General features: G+C 46.3%; 1 protein-coding gene across 1 annotated transcript in view; it reads left to right on the forward strand.

The window, feature by feature from the left end:
- Positions 1-813: 813 nt before the first annotated feature.
- LOC119384307 (uncharacterized) overlaps positions 814-15,611 on the forward strand; it is a 64,389-nt gene continuing 49,591 nt past the window's right edge. The window contains exons 1-2 of the mRNA XM_037652466.1: positions 814-859; positions 2,819-3,015. Coding sequence (XP_037508394.1) covers positions 814-859; positions 2,819-3,015 — 243 coding nt within the window. The remainder of the gene's footprint in view (positions 860-2,818; positions 3,016-15,611) is intronic.

The following is a 15,611-nucleotide window of genomic DNA, read 5'->3' on the forward strand; positions in this document are numbered from 1 at the left end:
TGGTGCCCCATACACTATCCTGCTGATTATGAAGGACGGACGGATGGACGGACGGACGGACGGCCGTCGGTCCGTCCATCCATCTATCCAACCATCCACGGACGGATGGAGGGGCCGACGGAATGATAGATAGATAGATAGATAGATAGATAGATAGATAGATAGATAGATAGATAGATAGATAGATAGATAGATAGATAGATAGATAGATAGATAGATAGATAGATAGATAGATAGATAGATAGATAGATAGATAGATAGATAGATAGATAGATAGATAGATAGATAGATAGATAGATAGATAGATAGATAGATAGATAGATAGATAGATAGATAGATAGATAGATAGATAGATAGATAGATAGATAGATAGATAGATAGGTCTTGTTTTGCAAAGGAATGCTTCTCCTTTAATGTTACGAACTTGCCCTTTTTCCAGTATGGATTGGAGTCACTCTAACAGTTTGCATTATTCAAAATACCTGTGCGTTTCTGCAAAAATCGGGTACATTTGCCAACAAGATGTTACTAAAGAAGTCCGGTGACTGATGGGCTTTTTTGGGACGTAATTCGAGAAAGTTGGACGACTCTTCAAATTTGTTTTCCTAGCATATTTGCAGGTTAGGGTGGTGGTATGGTTGAAAAACCGAGTCATTTGTAATCATCCGAACCTTGACTTAGAAATCGGTACCTGGGTGGCCGCGTTCCTCATGCGAATGTGACGGCTTGAGGCCATAAATGCATGGATGTAGGAACAATACCAGGAGGGAGCGTCATGTGAATCCGCTACCCTCAGTAACCTAACCACCTCAGATGCCTCCCCTCCTCTTCTACGGCACCCATTACCGGTGCGTCTTGGGTAAGATCAGGCCCCTGAAGCGCCCACAGCAGTCTCAACCAAAGCGAGTCAACCAATAGTAGCGCTTTCCTATCACGCGAATAAAGACTATTCCTCCCTTTAATTTTTCATGACTAGTCTTCAGTAGTGTCACATGACGTTTCTTCCTAGTTGTTCATCTTCGATTATGATAGAACAGGGGTCTCAAACTCACCTCAGCTAGAGGGCCCCAGTCATGAAATTCGGACCCGCAAGGGCCGAGACACTGAAGAAGATTGATGTAGCTAATGTTGTCATTTAAAAGGCCTTTCCCCTATATGATTTATGGGGGTCAGGTGTAAAGGGAATTTGGCGTCTGGATTCCAGAAGCATATTGATAGCAATCTCCAGAATACTCAGACTATGATTCTGAAATATAGAGTTTTTATTCCACGGTAATGTTTTAAGCAAGGTGACCGCATATGCTGCCTCATGAAAAAAATGCTTGCGACCAGTCCCATCTGTGTATAACTTACCCGAAGGACGTGCTATTAATCGCAATTGGCCAGAAAATTACGAAAGTAGCACTTTTCAAAGTGGGAGAACTTTTCCCTTCTGAAGCACAAAATAACAGCTAAAGTTTTAAGCTTGCTTGCTTAAACACGCCTTGGGTCTTACCCGCCAAGTTCGTTTTCTGGCGCGGGCAGCTGTCTATTGGGGATTGAAAGCTCGTGGACTGTTTATTAACAAAACAACAAAAATATCAGATGAAGAGATATGTGGGCCGGGCCGCTGGCGAAAGGTCCGCGGGTCGCATGGGCCCGCGGGCCGCGTGTTTGAGACCCCTGCGCTAACACATCCCTGCATAGGCTAGTACTAAAAGATGGAGATCTCCACCACTGTTTCTTAAAGTGCCAGTCCGTTTCAGGCTTTCATGATTTCTGATGATCGTTGATGTGTTGGTTCTGCTGTCATACTTCAATGACTGAATAATCAATGCAGCTTTTCTCTTGTTTTTGTTCGCAGCTCGCAAGGGAGGGATCACGTTTACCTTCTCCTAATTAGAGACATGGCCACAGAGATCATAGAAAACGCACTTTTAAACCACTCCACTGATTTTTTCAGTTCGCTTTTCGAGCAGTTTATCTACGGCAAGACCACAGCAATCACAGCTCCTTTACGACTAACACCAAACGCGGCCTGGTGTTTCGGCCGGGGCGTGGAAGATAAAGCACACGTTCAGTCACGCCTTTTCTTTCTTCCTTTCCTTTATTTTACTCTGGCTGACTCACTGATCGAGGGCACTGCTTTATGATGCAGATTGAGCGTCGTCAATTGTTTAATTTAATAAACCACGATATGATTATGAGGGACGCCGTAGTGGAGGGCTCCGGAAATTTCGACCACCCGGGGCTCCTTAACGTGCACCTACATCTAAGTACACGGGTCTCAAACATTTTCACCTCCACCGAAAATGCAGCCGCCGTGGCCGGGATTCGATCCCGCGACCTTCGGGTCAGCAGTCGAGCGTCATGACCACTATAGACCACCGTGGCAGGGCCGTCGTCAAGTGGTATTTCCATATATTGCAGGGTTTCATTATCAGTTTATCAGTGAAGAAAATTAGTACACAATTAGTGCGTCGCTAGAAATACCGGAGTTAGATGTATATGGGTGCCTCCAAATGAATCGTCGACACTGGGATAACTGTACAGTACTTCTCGAGCAATATAATTAATTGCAGTGAGCTAATTAAATGTCAAATCTAAAATAATCCGCAGAAGGTTTTCTTATAGTAACGCAATTACTCTTTTTTATCGTTATGCGTGGTAGATCGGCCAACCTATACTTAACATTTATATATATATATATATATATATATATATATATATATATATATGTATATATCACTTTGTCGGGTTCTCTGTGCGCTCTTACTTATTGTTTCTGCATTGTTTCTGCACATTTTCTCTCCAAATGTCGTTCCGGAACATCGAGGAGACTCAACTACCGCGAGTCACATACGACGCCGAAGACTACTTTCTTCTTCCTCCGGGTGTCAGCGTCAAGGATTTCTGCAGCGAGCAGATGGACACCGTCTCGAGGACACTGCCGCTGGTATATTCCGATACACCTTTGTTCGTGGAAAACACGCCGGTGATCCAGTACCGCCACGTTTTGTGCGTTTTCGACGTCAGGTAAGTAGAAAAAAATATGTGAATATCCAATCGCGGTCGGTATTTTAAAATCTGTTTAGTGCGCATTGGGAGGTTTTTAGTCGTCGCAATTTACTGCGCAATGTGCGGATAGTTAGTATTAAAAGGAGAAAGTGCCACAGACAGGCTGGCCGACATTTCGATAGGTCGACCTGTCTTTGCCAAAGGCTCGTTGTCATCTTTGGCGTTATCTGTTATGGGTATTTACTGACTTAACCGCCCTGCCTTACCCTCATTCAGGGGAGCCAAGTGTGGCACCGTATGCCACATCAGGAGTGGGGCATACGGTGCTCCACCCAGCGTATAAAGAGAAAGAAAGTGTGCGAAATGTACTGTCGGCCGCAAAAGTTTGCGGGATGTGCAGCGCGTGGCCGAGCAACGGAAAACTGCATTGCTGCGTCACCTACCGAGATGCAGCGGGTGTTGAGGCTATCGGCCTCGGCGATTAGCGACGGCGCGTTTAGATAACGTGCCGTCGCCGGATCTAATCGCGGAGGCTGCGGCCGATAGCCTCAACACCCGCCGCATCACGGTAGGTGACGCAGCAATGCAGTTTTCCGTCGCTCGGCCACGCGCTGCACATCCCGCAAACTTTTGCGGCCGACAGTACATTAACTGGACACTTAAACAAACTTGACAAGCCTGAACTTGCGAATGAACGTGTTCATATGTTTGAGAACCCTGCTGGGAATGCTTACGGACCTTCAATGTGCGTCAGGCGGGTGGACGCGTTAAACCTAACAGAAGGGCTAACGTGATTAGGATTGATGCACGGCCTCCGAGATGGGCGTCCAAATGAGGATCTCTGGGGGCAGCATTCGTTGTGGTGAAACGCATTCCGTCCCTCTCATTTGTGTCGAGAGTTGTCGAAGCTTCGTGACCTTAAAATGACGTTGCAGAAGAAGGACCAGAAACAGGGGGCGTGCTGCTCCCCGAGCTCCAGCCAATCAGTAGAGGCCGAAGTGGACAGTCCACAAGGTGGATACATCAAGAATCGCGCCCCTGGATGTTCCTGATGCATCTTCTCTAAGACTGGACGTTCCAGTTTTGGCGGCGCAACCACTCGCAATCTATGCATCAGGGCACCCTTCGTAGAATCTCAGGTCACTTCGTCTGTCAAAGTAGGGTTTCAACACTTTCCCTTCAACGTACGAACGCCACCCCTTCCTGGTAAGGAAGGGGTGGCGTTCGACAAGGATGAGAACGGGATCACGGTCTGTGTGGGGCGCGAACTCTTTGCTTGATATAGGTAGAAATGCTAAGCGAAGCGTGTAAAATGTCTCACTCGTGCTGTCCTTTCCGTCGCTTATCGTTCCTAATGGCAGTCCCGAAAAGCAGTCTGCGCCCACGTTGTCGCCTGATTTTCGGACAAGGTCGTACTTGTAAGCTGAAAGTGTTGCAGTGCACTGTTATAGAGTAGCGGCGGCTATAGCCAGAAGGCCGCTCTTCGGTGCAAGAATTGTTTGGAGTGGCTTATCACCTGTGATTAATATAAATTGTCGACCATAAATATAAATATGGAATTTATTGATGCCAAAGAATAAGGCAAACACCATATCTTCAGTCTGGCTAGAGCGTTTTTGAAATTGGCAGCGCGAAAACGAAGACACTCCTTCTGGTGTCCTCGTTTTCCCGCTGCCCATTTCAAGGATGCATAACCAATTCGAATTTGCCCAAATGTCAATTCTTCTGCCTATAGCGTCCTAGAAGCGTAAGCATTTGGTTTTACCGGGCCTTCTTTCATACCGTGCGATAACACGGCGCCGAGACATACGTGGACGCGTCGCATGACATCTGCAGTGGTAGCGTCAGGTCGTTGTTCGCAAAAACTTCTGTCGATGACGGCACTGCTTTGGTGGTTAGGAACGTGTCTTCGCATTTTCGGTCCCAGGACCAGGAGGCGCCATTCTGTAACAGTTTGTGGGAGTGTTTGGATAGCGTGGCCGACAGCCGCGCCACCTTGCCGTATTAGTGAATGAGTTCAAGCAGCGAACGTAGCTGTGCTGCGTTAGTAGATGGTGGGGCTTTCACATTAGCTTGAACTTTTTCGTTTGTTGGTTTGTCGAAGATGTTATCGATACCACGTCCGAGATATTGAAGGCTTTCATTGCAAAACTCGTATTTTTTACTGTTACCTCGGAGGCCATTTGACGCCCGTGTATTCAAGATTCCTGAAGTGTTCTTCGGCAGTAGTTATGTCACAACATTGTCATCTAAATAACAGATCACTCCTGGCAGACCTTGTAATATGTTATGCATTCGATTCCGGACAGCAGCCTGTTTACAGGAAACAGCCCTTTATGAGTCTTCAACGTGAGTAGCTTTCTAGAGCGTTGCGACATTTCCAACTGTTGGTATGCATTGTTCATACTGAGCTTCAAAAAGTACGACCCTCCGGCAAACGTAGCTAGTATTTTATCTAGCAAAGGTGGGGGTGCCGCTCGGTGTCTAGGTCGGGGTTCAAGGTTGTCTTATAGTCTCGGCACATACGTATGATCCCGTCTTTTTTTAGCGGGGAGAATTACTGTGGTAAACTCGCTAGTGCAAATTTGAGTAATGACGCCCATTTCCTGTCCGTTGTTATATCCAGTGCTAAATGTAATGTGTATGGCTCGCTTGGAGCTTTGAAGAATTTCCGACGTTCATCGTTAAAAAATATGCTAGTTTACTCACCTTTCGTAAGGTAGTTTACTCACTTTTGCCAAGTGTTTCGTCGAAAATGGCGCTGTATTTGTGGAGAAGTCATTTCATTTGCATGCGGTGGTCAACTTGGCTTTCATGAGGGTACGAGTCGTTCCACAGCTTGTGTAAACCGCAGATTTATTATCACTCCAAGCGAACATTTCCGAGCCACTTGAGTTCTAGTATAGCTGGGCCACCATAGTTTACCACTTACAACAGAGGGCCACCAACTTAGTCCATGTACCATACGGGCGCTTTGAAGAAGCCGCAGGGCTGGACAACTTCTCCTATGTATGTTTTGAGTCGCAGTTCTGTTGGTTCCAGCTTCAAAGGTGGTTTAAGGTTGTTGAACCGTTGCCTTGATATCACGGACACCGTGACACCTGTGTCGAACTCCATATGCAAACGTAAACCATAAATTTTGATTTCCACCCTGATGGGACTTCGGGTTTTTTGAGACAGCATCTGGACGTTGCCAGTGTCGTCGCTGTGAAGAGTGCGTATTCACTTTCTAAAACACGCTGGCTTCTGCTTCGAACCACGATAAGCACGATGAGTGTGTCCCGTCTTGCCGCAATACGTGCACTTATTATCAGCTATAGTGGACACGCGCTTGAAAAATGCTTGTCAGAGCCGCAATGATAACACTCGAAAGAGATCCTCCTCCTCATCTCCTCTTCGGTGCTCACTTTGCAAAGATCATCGACAGCTTCTCTCGTGTGTGCTACCTCAACGTTTTTCCTAGCTTCTTCCAGGGCAAGTGAGCATTCAATGGCTTTTTTTTAAACGTCAGCGTTTTACCTTCTGAAAATAGGTGTCACTGAATGTCAGAACTGAATAAACCGCACACAAGCCTGCTTCGAAGCGATTCGTCGAAGGAGGTGCCGAATTCTCAGGTTTGAGTACCATGCGTTGCTTTGTTGTTGCAGCTAGCATTTGTCAAATTTTTGCTCACTCTGATCACAGACACTCTCGGAGTGAAGTGACGGCGAAGCAATTTCATTAGTTGCTCCAACTAATTTTCCGATGGTTTATCTGGTGCGGTCGAGACTTCAAGGTGCTGTACGACTACGGCCCAATGATGCTAAGCAAAGCATGCACTGTGGCATCTTCCAGAACTTTGTTCACCTGCAAAACACGATATCAGGCGTGCCTCGTAAGATAGCCTGTCAGTCACAGTTTCGTCGAAGGCTTCAACTTGACCAATCTGGCTGGAGGCTACCATCTGGGAAGTCTTGTCGCCTTCTGTCGTAGCTGCGTTTGCGTTAAGCCTAGCTCCTCAGAAGGTTGTCGGTGCTTGGTTGCCACGCTTCAGCGTTTGTTTCCTGCGTCTTGCCTGGCTTCCGTTATCCTCATCGCTAGTTGTGATGTTCATGGGTCGCAGTAAAGAAGACGCCGTAAGATACTTCGTAGCAGTTTAATGGGCGGCAGCTAGACGATGTCTTTATGCCGGCACCAACGCGTGCGGCTGTGTTGGTGCCGGAGCTCGTTCGTTTTAAAGCTTCAGCTGACATCACTCGGTGCGTCTCTGATACGAGACGCCGGAGCAAACGCCGGCGCCTCATATCACTTGCGCCTCACATATGCAATAAGGTACGCATTTGGGCTGGTTGGTTCATGATTAACTGTAGAAACAGCGCTAAAAGACGGGACGAAGAAAGGACACAAACCACGGCGCTGACTAATAACCAAATGTGTTTTATTCTTCCAGTCTGCATATATATATGCAGACTGGAAGAATAAAACACATTTGGTTGACACGCATGTCATGTACAGCATGACTTACGTGCCACGCTCATGGGGCACTGGCGGCCGTTTCGCTAGCTTGATCTACCCCTAAAATGGTATTGCGCCACGTGACTGTATGACGAACATAAAAACACGAGATAACATGAAAATCATGACACGCATGTCATGTACAGCATGACTTACATGCCACGCTCATGGTGCGCTGGCGGCCGTTTCGCTAGCTTGATATGCACCAAAATAGGTATCTTGCGACGTTACTGTGTAACGAACATAAATAACACGCGTTAACATGAAAATCATGACACGCAGGTCATTTACAGCATGATTTACATGCCACGTTCATGGTGCACTGGCGGCCGTTTCGCTAGCTTGATATACACCAAAATTAGTATCTTGCGACGTGACTGTATGACGAACATAAATAACACGAGTTAACATGAAAATCATGACACGCATGTCATGTACAGCATGTCTTACGTCCCACGCTCATGGTGCGCTGGTGGCCGTTTCGCTAGCTTGATCTACCCCGAAATTGGTATCTTCCGACGTGACTGTGTTACGAATATAAATAACAGGTGTTAACATGAAACTCATGACACGCATGTCATGTACAGCATGACTTACGTGCCACGCTCATGGGGCGCTGGCGGCCGTTACGCTAACTTGATCTACCCCGAAATTGGTACTGCGCGGCGCGAATGTGTGACGAACATAAATAACACACGAGTTAACATGAAACTCATGACGCGCATTTTCGTCAATGACATACAAGACGATGTATGCAGCTCTTTGCTGCATACATCACTTTAACTCTGCTGCACACACTTTAACATCTATACAGCCATAAATTCATCAATTACAGGTATTTCTGGGCTTTTTGCTACATTTATACGTATTTCTGAAAATTGCTTGTACAGCAAGGTGCAATACAATACTCATAATGTTGCACTTCACTTTGTTCTTAATTGTGAGAATATTGTGACCACGAAGTATACCTCTCTTTTTTTTAATAAGTGCGCTGAAATTTCAGAAAGTGCAGAATTGGCGGTAAATTGTTTTCGGCGACCGAAATCTATTTATTTTTTCCGGCAAACAACATTTTTTTCACACAAAGAGAAAGCTTTTTAACCATTGTTCTCGGTCTAAAGCCTGCGCCTTAGGTACATTTCGCTAAAATCGGGCATGGTGAGCAGGGCTACCTGTTCGTTCTTATCTGGATTCACACGTATAGTCACACTTCTTTTTCTCTTTGAAAGGCTATCGCTCACTCGCACTTCATGTTCACTGCAAGAAACACTACATAAAGTACTCTTGGCTGCTGCCCATTTTAAGGCGAAAGCCTCAAGTGCCTCGTTGCACCGCAGGCAAATAAAAGCGCACCAAAACCCACGTGACCTACGCCACTAATTACGTAATAATGTGACGGCATCACAGGCTTGCGAAATGTGTGACGTCATCATGATCATGACGTCTCCACATGACGTCTTGTGTTGCATCATCATTTGACGTCATCACTTGACATCATAATTAACAATAACTGTTCGAGGTTCACGTCCCAAACCCACGATATGATTATGAGGGACGCCGCAGTGGAAGGCTCCAGAAATTGCGACCACCTGGGGGTTCTTTAACGTGCACCTAAGTCTGAGCATACGGGCCTCTAGCACTTTCCCTACAAGGAAATGTGGGTCGTCAGTTGACATTGTGCCCCACCATGGTGGTGCATGTTAAAGAACCCCAGGAGGTCGAAATTTCCGGAGCCCTCCACCACGGCGTCTCTCATAATCATATGGTGGTTTTAAGACGTTAAACCCCAGATATTATTAATATTATTATTATTATCAGTTGACATCGTAGCTTGGTCAAAGGTGTGCCGATCCCAGAGGTAGTGCAATACCAAGTGAGCTGCAGAGAGTTTCGAGGGAGACGGGGGGGGAGCAATTTAGGGGACTGAGAGCGTCAAGGTAAATTAATGCCTCTTTCTCACACTGCGGCTGTTTTGCAACGAGACTGGTCCCGGATTGTATAACTTAATTCATTACCAAGTTTGAAGCAGGCTTGCGCCTTGTAGTGTTACAGAAAGTGTAACAGGCGGCAGAGCCACTTTTCCAGCCATCGCTTTCCTTCTTGGTATTCCCAACGAAAACATGTGATTTTCGTTTACTGATTGTTCTTCCTTCCCCGGAAGCCAAGAGCATGATCGTCTCCCATTTTAAAGGTACAAAGGGTCGTGTCTTCCGAATACAGTAGGAATAATAGATGGATTGCTGACGTACTCCCTTGCATTGATATTTATACGTCATATGAACATGCGTAAAGCACATGAATGTAAAGGTCATATTTACTTCGGTTTATGTAAAAGCACAATGTACGCTCTGGAAATTATTCGTGTCTATATGCACCACGCAGCTTATCTGTGCCATTTATTCACTGAAAAGTTAAGACAGCTGAGAAAACATCATTTTTCCACGAAAGCAAAAGGAGATGTACGACGTAGGCGCACGTCGCTAATGTGCTGTTGTGTTGAATATGACTTGGAATGCGCGAGCCAGTGGACGGAGAAAGCACACGGTACAACTGGTGGTGCCATCGTGCGGCGCCGGGGTGAAAAAGGTGGAGAGGATATAGTCATTCCAGCTGCGTACAGAGCCCTCGCTTTCTGCCACCTGCTGTCTTCTCGACTCGATAATGCGCCGGTCTCATTGGCAGTGTGTGTTGAACATCCTGTCACTTGCGCGCAGCCATTGATTCATTATGGATAATAAAGCGATTGTCTTACGAACGCTACTCAGCCCCGAGACACCGTTGCAGAATGAAAGACGGCCGTTCGTTCACTGACAGTGCGACAAAGCACATTCGGTCACAAACAATCATCACGATGATCTTGTTTAAACGTTGCTAGGGCTCCGATCTAAAAATAGGCGGCTAGATAGATAGATAGATAGATAGATAGATAGATAGATAGATAGATAGATAGATAGATAGATAGATAGATAGATAGATAGATAGATAGATAGATAGATAGATAGATAGATAGATAGATAGATAGATAGATAGATAGATAGATAGATAGATAGATAGATAGATAGATAGATAGATAGATAGATAGATAGATAGATAGATAGATAGATAGATAGATAGATAGATAGATAGATAGATAGATAGATAGATAGATAGATAGATAGATAGATAGATAGATAGATAGATAGATAGATAGATAGATAGATAGATAGATACGGTCAAAGTCGCAGAAGTTCGCTAAGAAATGCTTCGCATTTAAAATGAGAACAAAGTCAAAGAAGTGATCGCACGAGAAAGCACGTTGCGTTAAAGGTTTAGAGTGCCACCCTCTTCGCCGTGTCAGTGTATTATGACTTAAAAACAAAAAGAAAAAACATGGTTGAGCCTTCCATCGTTGGAATCGTTATAGCCAGAGCATGAAACGTGTCTTCACAGAAATTGAATGTTCATTGTACAATGATAAGTGCGAGCTTGCACAGTGTCTGTTGGTGTTATAATAAAATACACCCGGACACAGAATACTGCGAATCCCACGGAAAGATGGCGCCACCGAACCGCCATGAAGTGCTTGCTGGATCACTGACCGGAGCGACGGCGAAAACAAAAGCAGACGCGCTACGAAGAAATGCCGCAATGAACTCTACTGTTGCGTTGTGAATTGCCACGGACGTAAAAGACTGAATAACAACTTTCAGTTTTACCCATTTCCATAGCTGTCGTGCAAAGGAGAAAGGCGAGAACGCTGGATACGGGACTTTGCGAGCGTGTGCAAGCAAATTACTCGCATTCTCCACAGCCGGTTGCATGAGAAAGTGTGACAATGTGGCTCTGTTTTTATTGTTTTGCGAAGCCCTGACGGAGAACCATGGTAACCTTGACTACGAAGTTCAACAGAGCCTCTGACCGCGGTGCGCGCCATGTAACACGGAGTGAGCAGACAGAGGCAGACTGAAGACGCGTGACGAGCATCGCGCACACCGCGACCTCCCACGCACGTACGTTTTGAAGGCTCAAAGTTCAGGTTCTAACGAGCAAATGCTAACACGTACGTCATACAAGTAAATCGCAAAATGTTGGTAGTGACCTCATTCAGGTTCCTTTTGCCCGTGGCTTTCGCGATTGCCGGAGCTAATCTCGAAGGCCACGGTTTTGGCTTTGGTTGTACCTCGCGAAAGTGGAGAGGCACATGTCCCCATTTGCAGTGTATACAAACGGAAGAAAACCGCCAAGAGAACATTCGAGAGTGCGTAATAATACAGTCCAACGCACAGGATTTGCGAGAGATGAAGGGAGAACGCAACAAAAAATGCGACACAGAGTGAAAGCGCATAAGACGAAGGCAGAGAAGAAGCTTGAGTCTTGACACACACGAGCGCTGACACACGAGCGCTGGCCAGAAAGAACCAGAATTCATCCCTGATAAAGCGATCTTTTTACCACAGCTCGTAAAATACATAGCGAACTTAGAAAAAAATGTGATTAGAAAAATGTGAAATTGTGAAATGTGTGAAATTGTGAAATGTGAAATGTGAAAAATGTGAAATTAGAAAAGAATGTGACGCATGCGATGGCATCATTGAAATCAGGCAAATGCTGGCGGGCTGTCCCGCGACTCTCGCCGACCCCGAAGAAAAATAGCTTCACTTGCAGAAGATGATCTCTAGCTGTTCACATCAAGATCGACTACGGGCTGTCCAGAGGGTCCACGATGGCGACATAAGGCTCGGCCTAACGGTGCCGACGTGGGCGCGGCCCGCCTCGGTATGAAAAGACCGGGCTTCAAAACTCATCATAAAGCTTTGTGAATGAACGAATGGAGTGGAACTGCTGACTTTTGCTGAACTTCGTCTTGCGACAAAGCGGATGCAGGCGACGCGGAGGCAAACGGAGCCGAAAGAACGAAGTTTGGACAAATCCGTGTGCGACCCATCATTCCCACACTGGCTGAAGCGCCGTGCCTTGCAGCTCCCATAAGCACTAGCGCCTGAGTTCCCTCTAGTGTATCTATAAGAAACTCTGTGGTACAGGCCGTGCGACTGCAGCGCCGCCGCATACATGCGGGACTCGTCTATGGTGGCTAGAAGGAGAGGTGTCAGCATCGTTACAGTGTCTAGCATCGTCTCGGCCGCGCCTGGAAAGGAGGCGTGCTGGTATTTCATCCCGCCGCGGGGTGGCGCGCACGCCAGTACTGAGTGTGCGAAATAAGGAGGGAAAGGACGAAATAAGGAGGGAAAGGTTTTATGATAATTCGAGGGGAAGCGCTTTGCTGTTTGAGGCAAGGTCGGGCTGCCTGAGAACGCGTAGTTATAAAGCGAGATTCAGTAACGAAGAAGAACTATGTACATGCTGCGGGGGAACTAAGGAAACGATGGAACATGTACTGATTGAATGTGGCGATATTCACCCAGGTATACGTGTGGGCACGAGTCTACATGAAGCCTTGGGTTTTAGGGACAACATTGGAAAGCTGAACACGCCCGCGATAGAAATAAGTAAGAGACGGTTAGAGTATTGGTGGCAGAAAAGTAGAGATAAAGTACAAAAATTAATAATTGGGGGAAAAAGGTTATTCTGCCTTAAGAGGCAGAGAGATGGACTGTGAATTTATATTTTTTGTTATAATAACATAGATTTAATCAATGTAGATAAGGCATTAGGACAACATGAAACAAGGAAGTTTTTTTCTTTTTTTTTTCTTTTTTATCCTTCGAGCCTGGTGGCAGACATGTCACCGCCCCGTTATAACGGGGACGCTCATAGCATCCATCCATCCAGTAAAGTCACTGGAACGGGGAAAGTACCGCGACCGTCCAGCGCGGCCGTAGCGGCGGCAGGGCGGTGTTGATTTCACGTGGAGTGACGCATGTTGTACGCATTGTGTGCGCTTTTACAGCCCCGAATGAAGCATACCGTTGTTCTCTGACTGATTAGGAAAGAAATAGCGGCAGTTTTCACTTGCCTACATGCGCACGCACGCGTACTAACGCGATAAAGAAATGCGAACTGCGCGGCGTTTACGAGCTCGGCTGTCTGCATTTATTAAAGGCGAAGCATTTCTTAGCGAATTTCTGCGACTTTCTATCTATCTATCTATCTATCTATCTATCTATCTATCTATCTATCTATCTATCTATCTATCTATCTATCTATCTATCTATCTATCCGCCCCCGACTTTGTGCTGTCCTGGCCGCTTCGTTAATGGGATGTACACCAAATTTGGTATGGCATAACATGACTGTATGACGAATATAAATTACAGGTGATAACATGAAAATAATTACATGCATGCCATGTACGGCATGAGTTACATGCCACGCTCATGGTGCACTCGCGGCCGCTTCGATCTTGATACACAACAAAATTGGTATGGCGTGACAAGAGTGTATGACGGTCATAAGTGACTGGTTATAACGTGCAAATCATGACAGACATGCCATGTAAAATATGATTTACATGACACGGTCTCGGGGTGCTCGCGGTCGTTTAATGAAATGCATATATACCAAAACTTTTATGACGAGCTATTTCTGTATGACGAACATTAGTGATAGGTGGTAACATGAAAATCATGACTTCCATGTCATGTACGGCATGACTTACTTGCCGCGCTCATGCTGCGATGGCGGGCGGTTCGCTAGCTTGAAATGCACCCATATTGGTATAGCGTGAGGTGACTGTATGACGAACGCGAATGACAAGTGGTAACGTGAAAATCATGACTTGTGTGTCATGTATGGCATGACTTGGATGGCACGCTCTTGGTATTCTCGCGGCCATTTCGTTAGCTTGATATATACGAAGATTGGTACTGCGCGCCCTGACTGTATGACGAACATGAATGACAGGTGGTAGCATGAAAATAATAACATGCATGGCATTTGCGGCATGATTTGCATTACACTGTCTTGGCGCGCTTCCGGCCGTTTTGTTAACTGGATGTATAGCACATTTGGTATGGCATGACATGAGTGCGTGACGAACATAAATTACAGGACATGCGTTGTATATACTAGAATATACGTACTTTTCATTCGCGTTGTGATTCAACATGCATGCATGTCAAACATGCAATGTATAGTGAACTAGATCTTACATGACATGCGTACCAATATTTTCATGTTACCGCAGGGTATTTATGTTCGTCATACAGTCACGCCACGCAATACCGATTTTGGTACATATCAAGCAAGCGAACCGGCCGCCAGAGCATCAGCCATTATTTTCATGCTACCACCTGTTATTTGTGTTCGTCATACAGTCACGTCAGGCAGTACCAATCTGTAGCAGTCAGTTTTCATGGCGCCCTGATCATTATATGTGAGCCCAAAGGCGTCACTTTTGCGCCAAACATAGTAAAGTGCCGCCCGGCAATGTTACTGTGCATGAGCCTCCTGCGACAACCACGCGAAACAAGCTGCACTAGTGCAGGGTAGGCGCAAACATTCCCCAAAACAACATTCGCGAATTCTCAATGAAGCGCTTACCTCACAAAGGCGGGTATCAGTCGCGGGAACAAATTTTTCCCGCCTTACTCTGTGCAGCCACACAGCTCGTCGCTTGGCATCCTTTTTCCCGCCGGAAATGGCAAAGAGGGCTTTGCCCATTTCCCACCGGTTGCTGCACCCAAAAGCGCAGCACCCGGGCATTCTTCGATCCTCGATAGGCTTTCGATGAAGTCTCAAAACGATACGGGATGTCGTAATATTCCTGCACGCTTTCCTGAGCCTATAAAAACAATCGCCCTCCGAAGCGCCGTGCGTCTGTGGCCGGGAGACACTAGCGAGGCGAGCGAGCTGGACGATTTGTGTGGCGAAGCCGCCGAAAGGGCACGGCGGCGAAGAGAAAAGGAACGCGGTACTTTTCCCGTTCCAGTGACTTTAGTACTGAGTAGAATCACTGTATATGCTACCTTTAGGTAGCAGAGTAGCGCATAGGTCCGGCTAGCAACCACAGCTATGCGGTGAAGTCGCACTTCGTTTTTGCAGGCGACATGCCTACTGTGTCGCCGATTAACTTGTCTGGCGTGTCGAAGACCGGCGATAAACATTGGCTGTCGATGGCTAGCAGGGGCGTAGCCAAGGGGGGGGGTTGGGGGGTTCAAACCCCCCCCGAAATTTTTCAGTTT

This window comes from Rhipicephalus sanguineus, chromosome 1 (assembly GCF_013339695.2).
Source record: "Rhipicephalus sanguineus isolate Rsan-2018 chromosome 1, BIME_Rsan_1.4, whole genome shotgun sequence".
NCBI classification, from domain to species: domain Eukaryota; kingdom Metazoa; phylum Arthropoda; class Arachnida; order Ixodida; family Ixodidae; genus Rhipicephalus; species Rhipicephalus sanguineus.